At 49.9% G+C, this 12,848-nt stretch overlaps 5 protein-coding genes across 5 annotated transcripts; 2 read left to right on the top strand and 3 right to left on the bottom strand.

The window, feature by feature from the left end:
- Positions 1-252: 252 nt before the first annotated feature.
- On the bottom strand, positions 253-1,785 carry AtWU_10230 (BAR domain protein; the record flags this gene model as incomplete). Its single annotated transcript, XM_035505335.1, has 5 exons — positions 253-856; positions 908-1,188; positions 1,250-1,365; positions 1,421-1,588; positions 1,659-1,785. The coding sequence occupies 5 exons, from the start codon at positions 1,783-1,785 to the stop codon at positions 253-255; spliced, it is 1,296 nt and encodes a 431-aa protein (XP_035361228.1).
- Positions 1,786-4,393: 2,608 nt separating this feature from the next.
- On the top strand, positions 4,394-5,323 carry AtWU_10229 (serine/threonine-protein kinase HT1; the record flags this gene model as incomplete). The annotated part of the gene is made up of 1 exon (XM_035505334.1): positions 4,394-5,323. The coding sequence occupies one exon, from the start codon at positions 4,394-4,396 to the stop codon at positions 5,321-5,323; it is 930 nt and encodes a 309-aa protein (XP_035361227.1).
- Positions 5,324-5,904: 581 nt separating this feature from the next.
- mpt (putative DNA repair and transcription factor Ada) lies at positions 5,905-6,726 on the bottom strand (the record flags this gene model as incomplete). Its single annotated transcript, XM_035505333.1, has 1 exon — positions 5,905-6,726. The coding sequence occupies one exon, from the start codon at positions 6,724-6,726 to the stop codon at positions 5,905-5,907; it is 822 nt and encodes a 273-aa protein (XP_035361226.1).
- A 1,061-nt stretch (positions 6,727-7,787) lies between these two features.
- Positions 7,788-8,796, bottom strand: AtWU_10227 (60S ribosomal protein uL2; the record flags this gene model as incomplete). The annotated part of the gene is made up of 4 exons (XM_035505332.1): positions 7,788-7,925; positions 7,988-8,073; positions 8,166-8,657; positions 8,748-8,796. 4 exons carry the CDS (start codon positions 8,794-8,796, stop codon positions 7,788-7,790), a joined length of 765 nt encoding a protein of 254 aa, XP_035361225.1.
- Positions 8,797-10,265: 1,469 nt separating this feature from the next.
- AtWU_10226 (uncharacterized protein) lies at positions 10,266-12,313 on the top strand (the record flags this gene model as incomplete). Its single annotated transcript, XM_035505331.1, has 5 exons — positions 10,266-10,466; positions 10,571-10,740; positions 10,868-10,997; positions 11,055-11,423; positions 11,477-12,313. The coding sequence occupies 5 exons, from the start codon at positions 10,266-10,268 to the stop codon at positions 12,311-12,313; spliced, it is 1,707 nt and encodes a 568-aa protein (XP_035361224.1).
- Positions 12,314-12,848: the final 535 nt, after the last annotated feature.

Below are 12,848 nucleotides of genomic sequence, written 5' to 3'. Positions count from 1 at the left end.
TAGCTGCTGGTGCAGGCCCGAATTATCGCTGATCATCCCTTTCAGACTACTAGCGACCGTGCGAGGCTTTGCCAACTGAGTCATTAGTTGTATTCATCACTCCCCAGTAGAGATGAATACGGCGCATATGTGGTCACCCAGGCTAGACGGATTTTCCGGAAATCCGTGAGCAACAGTTTGGTATATAGCCCGCCAAATCCTCCAAGCTCCAGCTTGTTCGTAGTAAGATACACCCTGGCCAAATTAAAGAACTCAGTACTCGCCTGCACTGAGAATGGGGCGCTTCATGGGAGGCGGTGGCGGCGCAGGCTTCTTGGAGCGGGGAGGCGGGGGTGGAGGGGCCTTCTTGTTCAGTGGTGTGCCGTTCAAGGTAGTAGAGCTGGACTTTCTCGAGACAGCACCTCCATACGAAGAGACTGGAGATGGGTTCCGGCCCATATACGTCCTCTCGGGACTGGTGCCGCTAATAGGACTAGCATCCTCTGACTGCTCCATGTACGGATCAACATATGGTCTGCCCATGGTCCGGGACTGCACGCTATTTCTGCGACCAATATAGTTGTCACTGGCTGCGCGAGATGGCCATTGGTATGTGCCAGGGGATTGCTCTTGGCGCAACTGCGTAGGTCCCTCAAAGGTCGAGGTTCTGTTCAGAACAGGTCTCTGAGAGTAAGCATCTGGCGGGTAGACCTCTCTGGCAGAGGGCTCGATCGAAGATGCCCTGGTCGATCGGATGATAGGACGCAGATCAGCCGTGTTATCGGTCTCCTCATGTAGTGGTTCATAGCGTTCATGGTAGGAATGCGCAGTGTTTGAGCGAGGGCGTCCTGGACGACGGGTGCTGGGAGGCTGAGCTCTACTAGTACGTTAGCATGACGAGGTAGATCAATATTTCGAATATGCTCACCTGTTTGGCCACTCATACTTGAGTTGCAGAAGAACATCACGACAGCGCTCGTGGTAGTCAAGCTGAGCCTCCAGGAACGCTTCCAGGTTCGCAACACCGTCAACTTCGGAATCCTTAATGTCCTGCATGCGCCGAGACACATCATCATTGGCCTCTTCATATTTGACCTTCTGGGTCCGGAGCTCTTCCTCCACGCGGAAGTCTTCCCTCTTCGCCTTCTCCATTTTTGAGAGGGACGTATCGTAGGCCAGACGTCGGCTGTCCAGCTTCTTGCGAGCAGCCTATAGAACATCGGGTCAGCATCTCATACCACTCAATTGGCGCTTGCAAACTCCGTCATACCTGGTACTCTTTCATCTGAGTCAAGGAATGCTCCAGCGACTCAAGCCACCCCGCATTCACCTGCGAGATGTAAGCGTCCTGGAGACGAGCCAGGCGCTCCTCAGCCCTTCCAAGCACTGTGTAATAACGTCATTAGGATAGGAATGCGATTTGACATTTGTGTTAGCTTACTGGTCATGCAGCGGCCGTAGTCAGAGTTCGCATCGAAGTCTTCGCCATGGCCAACCATGCTACTACCCAGATGAGCAATGGGCAAGGTCTTTTCCTTATCGTCACCTTCGCTCCGCTTCGAAATGGACTTGATGTAAGAGCCAGTCGCCTTGTGGATACGGTCAATTCCTAGATGAGGGGGGCGCATGAGTCAATAAGCTGGATGAATACCAAACGTTTTTGATGTTGTGATGCTTACCTTCGTGGCGCACGTTCATCTCCGTCTCCATGGCTTTGAAGTCATCAGAGAGGGTGGTTTTGGCCTCTCCGCCCATTCTCTCCCCGGCCCATTGCTTGAAGCGATCGAACTTGCGATTGACGTTCATGTTGACGGATTATGATAGTGGATAGAAAATAGAGTGGGAAAACGAATGTTGTATTGATCCGAGGTTTATGCTTTAGAGAAACGAGGTTACTATGCGACCAGAAACCAAGCTAAACCGTCTAGATGAAGTTTGTTTCTAGAATCGAGGGTTGTTGCAAGAGGGGTTGAAACGAAAGAAACACGATTCGTAAGAAGCACGCTGCTGCGTATGAGACAAAAAGATGGCGCCACAGCCAGGAGGCGAGAAGTGAGAAAGAAAGCAGAAAAAAGAAAAGGGTAGGTGGTAGAAAATGGTGCAGCAGAGTTGCGACAGACAAGGAGGAGGGACGGGTTGGGTCTTAAGGGAAGGCTCGAAAAGGGTGACAGGGGAAATTAGTTAGCAGGTGGGATCATTTTTTTCCATTTAATATTATTATGCCTATTGATTAGTATTAATATTATTATTTTAATTTTATTATTGCTAACCATTATTATTTTTTCCGGGCAAGAGAGAATATTATTAGTAAATCCGGGGCAGCGATTGCGACCATGGCAGTGTTGATCGAGGAATGACAGACAGCAACGAGACCACAATGCTATTGCCAATCGCAAGCGGGCCAGACAACTCTCCAATGGAGAGCTGGTTGCACGGAAAGCGCCACATTGCCTTTTCAAGGTTCCCAGCAGAATTTCTCCCCCACCAACACTCGACAAAACCGACCCGGGAAAAAGAATTTGGTCGCATGGTGACTCTGCCCCATCCATTCCCTTCTATCTTTCACAAGTGTCATACTTTATGTACTGATTCTACTCTTCCTGAACCCTAAGCAGCCAGTATCTCCAAAGCAACCATCATACGGAACGGAGTGCGAAGCAAACCAAAGTCCCTGTGATGGATGGAGGGTTCGATCCCTCCAATGGCCAGTGGAGGCGGGGCCAGAACCGCCATAATTAAGTTCGGTTGGCCCAGCAGGATGAGGTGTACCTGAAACCTAGCAGCTCTCCTATCTGGAATTTCCAACTAGTGGGTTGGTCTACTTTAGCTGGTTTTAGCCAAGGTACAGATGCAGTCCGGTGGCACAGCCGGTTGATAAGTTGCTGACGAAGGCCCTATCATTATCATCGACCTGTAAAACCGGGTTTGTCAAAAAGACCTGAGCGGATCTGGAGGTGTATCAGAATTGAGAAGCGTCATAGGCCAGAGCAGATTCTGGACTGCCGGATGTGACACGCGTTTGTGGGCCATTGCAGTGGGGATCCACTGCCGTCGATTGGCGGTCGATGGCCGATGGTCAGTCCCAAACGTGGTCCTCCATTGGAAGCTCTCTTTGCCACCAGTTGAGTCTCGTTCTATTTTCAGAACAGACTGTGGGCGGCTACCTACCCAGCAGCCAGATGGTCTAGATACACCGTCTTGTGAGTCTGGAAGTCCAGAGAGCATCAAAAAGGTTGGTTCATTCGATCAGAGAGTTACTATGATGCTTAAGAGGCTCAGGGTAAAGCTTCTGTTCTTTGTAGGTGGGGCTGCCCCAATGATGAACTGTAGGCTGTGTAAAGATCTCCCACAGGATGTTCGGAAGGAATTCATGAGAAATCCAACAACAAGCAAATACGGTTCAGGGTCCAAAGCGACAGACACGGCAGAAGGGGCCCCTACTGTATAGTACGTATTTTGTACCGACAATCCTCCCTCTGATCATGACTCTACACGGTAATTTGAAAGCGCCAGCGTTGGACGCGATCATCAGACCATGATGCAAGACCCGGTCAATGCATCGACAACAATGGCTATTGGTGAGCCATGAAAGCTTATCTGTCAGGAAACTGTAGGTAAAATTACGGCCACGTATCGCTGGAATATCACTGCAGTGTTCAATTGCATGGCGTCTGCTTTACGTTGGGTGAGGGCACAAAGTATCTGAGGATGATCTTATCCGGGGCTCCAAGACATGATTCGTAGATCCTGCGATTAAACCTATCAAGAGTCATGACGACCTTGAACCCACATCTCTTTCTCAATCTGAAACAAACATTCGATGCGGAGGTCATGGTCAAACGGGCAACGATCACACCTTGTGTTTGAGAAAGAAAGGAGACCCCTACACGGAGAAAAGTGGGACCCGAGGATCAAAGGCGGGTTAGAGGCACATCTCAACACCACCACAGTGCTCAACGCCTCGGCACTAACGCAGGGATGCTGGCATTCAGTTCCTGCTTCTTATTAAGTACACGAAGGTAAATCCGCTGCATGAAAGCTCTGTGGAGTAGTTAGTACTAGTACTAGTATGGTTCGAGAAATAAGTTGGTTAGGACGATAAAGTGCTTCAATGTTGTTTTATATATCAGTAACTGGTTCTTCTCGAAGCCCTACAATTTCCACCAAGCGCGGAGTAAATTGCTCAAGGCACCGAAACAAGCCAGGCCTGACAGACCTAAATGGCTCGAAGAAGACAAGGGCGATACTGGATATGGTGGCATACTCACAGGCCAAGGTCTCAAGGTTGGAGCTCGAATAAATGCATGGGAGATGCTCAAGCTGTTTTCTTCGCAGTCACGTGTCGTACGCTCCGCCCCCTCGCTATCATTCCTCTAACTCACCTGTACCTTGAGAATTGGACTGTTCATTAAATATGGCTTCTTCCTTATTTATAGACCTCGATGGAAACCCCCTACACGATAAAGAGGTCTTAGGTTACGGGAAAACTGGGGTAGTGACCTGTCGTGACACTGTCGCGGTCAAGATTCCCTTGAGACACCCGTGGAGTAGCGACGAGGACGTGCAAACAAATGTAGAAGTCCTTGAGCGTGAGCAAGGCATCTATCATCGTTTGAATCATCTTCCAAGGGAGCAAATTGACTATATTGTACCTTGTCTCGGGCTCTACAAAAATGCCACACACCTCGGTTATATGGAGAATGGAGATCTACGAACTTACATGACAGAGAATCGGCCATCTCGTGCGCTCCAGATTACATGGTTTCGTCAAATGGCCCAAGCCCTTGAACAGATTCATGATAAACGCGTGCTTGTGGCAGATGTTGCAACTCGCAATTTTCTGCTGGATTCAGATTTATCTATTAGATTCTGCGACTTCAGCGAAGCATCTCTTTTACCCATTGATACTGTCATGGAAACGGCGGATGACGATGGATTTTCCATCCAAACAGACATTGGTCAGCTTGGTGCAGTGATGTACGAAGTGATTACTCGACAAAAATGTGACTTCGACCTCTTCCAAGAGGGAGTTCCTCTAGACGGCCGAGCTAGTTGGCCACGGCGAGACTCACTTCCTAGTACCGATGGACTCTGGCTCGGCTCAATCATTGAAAAGTGCTGGGTCGAAGGGGGTTTCCAAAACGCACATGCCTTATCACAGGCACTGTGCTCTGTGGATATAGCGCACACCAGTCTCTGGAGCAAGCTAACGTCCATGTCCTGTTGGGAGCGCCAAGGCCGTCTTCGAAACTCCGTCGTCATGCTAGCAGTAGTAGTCACTGCTGTCGCAATCGCTGGTTCTTGGACCAGGAGACAACCATTGACTAGGGATTCTATATTTTAGAGCCCTTCTTGCATGTTGATTAATGTGTGTTTATAGAGAAGATACCTTGAGTTGTTTGGTTTACTTGTACAGCCGCCAGAGGCATCAATCATCAAGATACCCTGTTCCAGGTTATTTACGCTAATTTCAATTCGGGATAAGTGAGTATCCACCTACAAATTCTAGAGATCAATGGAGCTCTTGAAATCATCAATAATGCAATTATTCCGATCATATTCAACCCGTATATCCGCATATTGAAGGCGGGATCCCAGACAAGTTCAATTGGATGCACTGACAGAACCGACTGGAGCACCAAGCCAATCCATCCCTTGTCTCACTCCACCCCTGAATACGAGTACGTAAGTCATCAACATCCGCGGCAAACCCACCACCAAGACATTCAATCAGCAGACACGCGTATACAACCTACCGTAAGGTCCCATCGAGGCAGTGCATGTCATGCGACAGGATTGCTTACTCTAAAATCCCCATGTCCCTTAGAAGGTTTCATTCCTCCTCATCCTAAAACACATTAGGTGCTTAAAACAACTTAAAACGTATATATCTACAGCGCTCCATCACCCAATGCAAGCGTTTCTTCAACCGAACACCCCCCCCCCAACGCCAACGCCGTAAGAACCCACTGCACGCCAAGCCAGAAGTTCCTCATGATCCTGCACCGGTTGTACATCCTGCATAGCAACAGTAGTGGTCGCAACGAACCCATCCTCCTCCTCAGCGGCTAGCAAAACATCAAAATCATTCCACAGAACAGCCCCAGCCCCATTTCCATCACCACCACACCCATCACCCACACCTCCAACCCATTCCCTACACGCTCCCTCCCCATCACCACCCACCCCCTTCCCCCTCATAACAATATCACCCACATACCTCCCCACCGTAACGCCCACGACCCTCTTAAACACCCTATGAAAATGACTCGGCGTCAGTCCCGCCTCCGCCGCCAACATCCGCAACGTCGGTTTCGAGCCCGCTTGCACAGAAGCCCGGATTGTCTGACATGCTCTCTGGACTGAGTGGATCTGCGGATGGAAGATAGTAGTAGTAGTACCACCATTTCTACTACTAGGAGTAGTTGTGGTATTACTATTCGCCCCCAACAAGCTGTGGTTGTTGCTATTGTCGATGACAATCTCGGGTTTGCAGCGCTTACAGGGGCGAAACCCTGCACGCTCGGCCTGCGAGGCTGTATCGTAGAAGCGGACGTTGGCTCGGCGGGCGAGACGCGCGGGACAGGTTGGGCGGCAGTAGATTTTCGTGGTGAGGACGGCGTACACGAAGGTGCTGGTGTATCTTGGGTCGCGGGTTTGGATGGCGAGCCAGCGGGTGGATGTGGATGATGGGGAGGGGAGTGGTTTTGGGAGGGGGAGAGGGGGGAGGGTTTGGGATGGTGGCATTGTAGATATAGGAGTAGTGGTTATCATTGGGGGAGGTATTATGTATATTGTAAGTAGCTGAGCAGTCTATGGTGATAGTTATATGTTCTTGAATTTCGCCTCCATTTATTCTTGAGCGATATTGGGGTACATGGTATTTGGCTGTGATTGGTCACTTTGAGAGCAAGGTTTCGTATCTCGGTTGCTGCAGTGTCATGCATCATTGACATTTAAATTAATTATGCCATGGGGAAAGCAAGGGAAGGCCTTTAGGACCTATGTGTTTTTCATTGATTGCATTAGGAGTCTTGTATGATGACAATGAAGAGTATGTTTAACGCTATTCGCAGTCTGGTGAGAAAACAGATATATATCCGATCTGAGCACAGGCACTGCGGTAAGAGGATAGTCTGTGCTCAACCATATTCGTAATTAGCAGGAATGTTATGGCGTCTGTCAACTAATCGATCCACAATACCACGTAGTATCTGGGGCGATACTATTATCGGTGGCTGTACTATTGATTCTGGAGAATGGCGGGTATCCAAGGCATCAATGGATACTGTTCCCCTTCAGTCCTGCTAGTAAACAGTGGACAGAAAAATATTACAGTAACCTCGGAAGTTAAACCCCGTCAATCTGGCAGCCTCTGAGCGCTCGCTTACACCTATGTGAAGAGCAGGTAGCGTATAAATACTGATACTAGCAGACCCAGGCAGAAGAGCTGAGCGAAGCAGACGCAATTGCACCATGGGAGTCTAGTTCTAATCCTCGCATGGCTGGCTCAAGATCGATTCTGGTACAAATCGCGCAATACGGTTCCTTAACGGGCCTGAAGACTTGGGAAAAAGATCTTCCTAGTTCTACCGTTTAAAATAGGATATCTCAAAAAAACATGCACCCGGATTTGAATTTTTTGAACCCATTTCTTTTGCTTTGGTCATCATGAGAATATTTGGTGGCCACGACCTAGATTCGCTAAGGACGCGTGGGAGATTATCCGCAGTCGCCTAAGTACATATGCCTCATAGCAAAAGAGCATTTTCAACCCGTCACAAAGAAAACTCCACACAATATCACGCTTAGTCCTTGGTCTTCTGGGTACCACGGAGCAGACCAGTTCTCCGGGCAGCGATAAGACCGGCTTTTTGACCCTGGGCAGCGTAGCGGGAGATGGTCGAGGCCTTACCAATGTGCTGGTGGTTACCACCACCGTGAGGCTGTAGAGAAAACATGTCAGAACCTGTAGATAAATCGACCAAATCATCCAAGGGAGCCTTACGTGATCCACGGGGTTCATGGCAACACCACGGGTCTTGGGCCAAGAGTTGCGCTTGACAGCGAACTTGTGCTTGGCGCGAGAAGCCTCTGTAGGGAAATTGTTAGCCATCAAAGTTCTCTTCCTTAACCGCATTCTCTTCAAAGATGGATCCAATGGAGCCGGATTTTCGGAGACATACTGAGCAAAGGCTTGTCGGTACGACCACCACCAGCGACGATACCGATCATACCACGGGCGGTGTTCTTGACGACCTTCTTGGCACCGGAGGGGAGCTTGACACGGGTCTTGCCCTCCTCAGGGTTGTGGCCGATGACGGTAACGTAGTTACCGGAGGTACGACCAAGAGCACCACGGTCACCAGCCTTCTCCTCGACGTTGGTAACAACGGTACCCTCAGGGACGGAGGCGAGGGGAAGGACGTTTCCGACAGTCAGGGCGGCGTTCTTTCCGGCGTAGACGAATTGACCGGTGTACATGCCCTCGTTGGCGATGAAGGTCTCGGTGATGGTCTTGAACTTGTAGGGGTGACGGAACTGGACCTTGGCGAGGGGAGCACCACGGCCGGGGTCGTGGATGATCTCCTTCACGACACCACGAGTGTATCCATGACGCTCAGCGTAGTCGAGGGTGCGGAACTGGGCAGGAGCCTTGTTGAGACGGGTGTTTGCCGCTGTCGAGCGAGAAAAAATTGTATCAGTAAAAATTGATCTGGAGATGCAGCGAATTTCGCTTCAATCTGAATTCTGCTGGTCGCACTCACTGAAAATGGATCCACGACCCTTCCTCTGGTTGCGGATCACGCGACCCATGGCGACTGTCTATATAGGAACCTGGACGTTAGTATTGAGAAAGTTCCGCCTGGCGACCTTGTGGTGGGAGAGTTCGAGTTCTCGTACCTCAAAATGCTAAGATTGGGCTTGTCGGGTTGGTGTTGAGAATTCGTCGGCGAAGGGCTGTGTGGGCTTTAGGGTGGAAGTCGCTAATCTAACCGCGCTAGGACTAGTGTGGTTTTGTGGGCGCGGCTGCGTGGCGCGGGTCGCCTTCTTACTAAGACGGTATAACTAACGTTGGACTTAAGCGGTTAACGATCATATCTTGCTTGCATTTGGTGAACTCTGCTATCATCAGAGTAAAGAAAGATTATTAGGACTGCAAAGTAGTGAGGTTGCTGATGATATGCAGCCGTTGTCAGTATTTAATTTCCTTCTAGATACATACTGTCCCTTCTTCCTGAATTCCACACTTCATTAACTCGTTCTTATTGAACTGCCGCTTCCCATTCATCTATCCTGTCTCTATCCCGGTCACTTGCGGTTTAATCATGTCGGATTCCATCTCCTGACAAGCAGTATTCCTCCTGCTGCTGTTACCTGAGATGTCCCTGCAGTGGGCTATTGACTCGAGCCACCGCCTCTTTATATTTGTCCCGGGCTGACCTGGCTTAATAGCACTATTGTCTTACTGGCGTCTCTATATTACTTGGATGTTTTTCTCCATGTAAACAGATCATACTGGTTCAGAATGGTCAAATTTGATCATCCGGGTCAGCGAAACGGGATCTTGATGTTTGCCGCATCTCGTTCCGTCGTTGGGCTTTCTACATGTCCCCGGGCCGCCTCAGGGTCACCCACCGATCCGCAATTTCAAAAGGTCACAAAGTGTACCCGGGCAAATGGGATCTGACGCGCCTGGGGAGACTGCCACAAGGTTATCCTGGCATCTTCACGCCACCAGGCTGCTTAATGTGGATCTACACACTGTCCTTGTCACATCCGGCGACCCGAACGTTGACAACTTCTTGCAGAATTGTATGTCTGCTTAAGGGAACGTCGCCCAAATGCCCTCAGAAATGATGTTAGGGCAAGACCCAATGTCTGAACCCTGAAGGACTAAGTCGCGCTTTTTGACGATTAGTTACACTCCTTCGTTGTTGGAGCGGACGCTCGGGTAGTATTGATCTATTAAGAGATTCGAATTTCATGATCCAAAAGCTACGTTGCATTAATGACACTCATCGATGAAATCTTCTGAATGTAGTCTATTCCGCAGACCTGTTGCGCGTCTGATGGAGCTCAGTTCGCGATAGCGAATGTGTTATCGTGATTGGGTGTTGATCATCCCTGGATAAGGGCTGCTCTTGATGATGCCAGACAGGCCAGGCGCGTAAAAGCCGCGCTCCAACCCAAGTAGGTAGCAGTAGCGTAAAGTAGAACTTCTGCCGCGGATTCGCCCGCTCTGTCTTGCCTCACCACCACCACCTGCGGACAGCACCACAAACATGTCGAACATGTCCCTCTCAGACTCGGACCTATCGTCGCTTTCGTCGGCGCCTCCGTCCGATGAAGAAACGGGCTCCATGGCCATTGATGAGCCCGTCGGCATCACGAAATACTTCAAGAAGGAGTCCGAATCTCCGCCGCCGAAGCGGGAGCCCTCACCACCCCACGAATATGTGTTGGCGGATAATCCAGATATTGCAGTATGTTCCGGGAGGATTCTACGATAATGAAGACTCTTCTAAAGCTCTTTGGACGCGTTTGGCACGTTTCCTGATCATGTTTGCTGACCTGTCGCAATGTGTAGTTCATTGTAATGTTCCGTGCGCGTTTTAACGATGCGTTCCCGCGATCTACACCACACTTTGGACCACAGGACGTTGAAAGAGGCGTCGCGGAATCTCCTCCAGGCGATCATATTGAGAGATTGTTATGTGCATTTCTTGGATTGGTATTGAACCGGAAGAAGGATGTCGAGTATGACTGCCTCCTACGCCCCAGACCCTACACTCTTGGAAGATACGACGGGGAGCTCCTTTTCGACCACACATGTGTCAATGCTGGTTACTATACATCAAAGCTAACTCGCTCAATCAATGCGCAGTCGAAATCACTACCAGCGTCCCTTGGAAGAGGCGATCCAAACCCATGCTTCTCAGTGGCCTAAGGCTTGGCAAGGCAAGAACCCTCTGCACGGGGGTCGCACATTCGCAACCATGTCGCCAGAAGAACGCGTACGTCGCCTAACTCGAACCAAAACTACCGAGAGCTCGCATACTGACATTGTCTAGTTGGTGTTACTGAAATCCTTGATCCTCTGGTCCCTTGCCTCGTCCGATGCCATCCAAGCCAAAATCAAAGAGTCCTACAAACAGGCACGCCACGAAGACGACCTGAACCAACCACTCTCCGTCCAACCGTGGGGCCGCGACGGCCTCAAGCGCAGATACTGGCTCATTGAAGGATTGGATGATACACATTTCAGACTGTACCGCGAGGGCAACCCAGCCCTCAAGAATGTTACCTGGTGGAGTATCGCGGGAAATATCCCTGAGTTGAAGGCAGTTGCGGATAGACTTGACGGCGAGAAAAGCATCCACTCCAAGAAACTCAGTGAGCGGATAAGGAACTCTATACCCCGCTTTGAGGGCTCAGAGGAGGTAAGCCGTCGCTTCTATTTGTGGTTCTTTTCATCGGTGCTTACTAGTGGCAGAAACGCAAGCGTCGAGATTACCGGATTGCGCGAAAGGCGGCATTCGCTCGGCCAGAGCCTGGCTTCTCCTTATATGAAGGCCGTACACGCGGAAAGAAACTGAAATACACCTACTCCGATGACGAGGACATCTTCTCTGATGGCCTTCCTTCTACACGGCGCTCAACGCGCAATACCTCGGGAATTTCCACACCCCCAGAACCAGCCGGCCCCAGATTTACAGCCAGTGGTAGGCAAATACGGTCTCGCGCGGGCGGCCTTTATGGCGAGACGTTATTGAGTGGACAACGCGAGGATGGCGATGCTGGCGACGAGGGTAGACCCACAAGGGGTCGGACGACGCGAGCAAATGGATATACAGAGTACGACGATGAAGAAATGGATGAAGGTTCGGAAGGAGGACAATCCAGCGGAAATGAGTGGCAAGGGAACGAAGGCGAGGAAGAAGAGGACAACGAATTCGAGGGCGACGACGAAGAGGAGCTGAGTGGTGATGAAGCAGTGATGAACGGAGAACCACCAAGCCTTGTGGTACAACTCAGGTACAATAAGGACAAGGTCCCAAGTAGCCCCAATGGCCCAACAGAGGAACCCTTACAGCAAGATCCGAAGAGCAAGGAGGATGTGGCTAAACCGGTCACGGCGACCGGTGCGGAAGATGCACTGCAAGGACAACCACCACCCGCAGTGAACGGGCAGAGCTCCCAACCAGACGTTGTCGCAAAGACTCTACCGGATGCTGCGCCCGCAGCCCAAGATGTCACCACAACTGACACTTCTGCCAAAGCCGATGTATCGCAGCCGACTGCGACTGAGACGAAGACCCAAACAGCTTAGAAAGGATGAAACTAGGCAAGACACATATACTATAACAAACACAGTACCAATGGTCGATTCCCCTGGTCTCGATAGAGTTATCTACCGAAATACGATATTTCTTGTCAGACTTGAGATATAACTCGCTCACATTTTTTTCAAGGCGTTTTCTGTTCGCGGGTGGAATTTGTCGGGTCAAGCTTTGCGGCAAAAAATTGTGCTGTTATTAGAAATGCGACGTGTGTGATATGGAAATCTACCGTGACTGCTATATAGCAGGATGAATATGGGCGTGAATCGTGAATTGATCAGTATCGGTATTAGAGAGATGAGGGATTATTCGACCCCAAGATATAATCTGTCATACTACTATATGGAATACCAGATGGATGGACGGACCTCTTGCTAGGGCTGCTATGCGCTATGTACAGTATTTAAATTGCAAGTTTGGGATGAAACAATAGAAGTCTCGTATCCCTTGGGTGTAGATACTAGAGATAGTGTGTAGGAAAATTGAAAGCTCCAGGCTATATAAGGGGAAGCTTAATATCAATGA

This window comes from Aspergillus tubingensis (genome assembly GCF_013340325.1).
Source record: "Aspergillus tubingensis WU-2223L DNA, scaffold_12, whole genome shotgun sequence".
Classification (NCBI taxonomy): domain Eukaryota; kingdom Fungi; phylum Ascomycota; class Eurotiomycetes; order Eurotiales; family Aspergillaceae; genus Aspergillus; species Aspergillus tubingensis.
The sequence above is the reverse complement of the archived record's forward strand: the minus strand, read 5'-3'. Positions and strand labels throughout refer to the sequence as shown.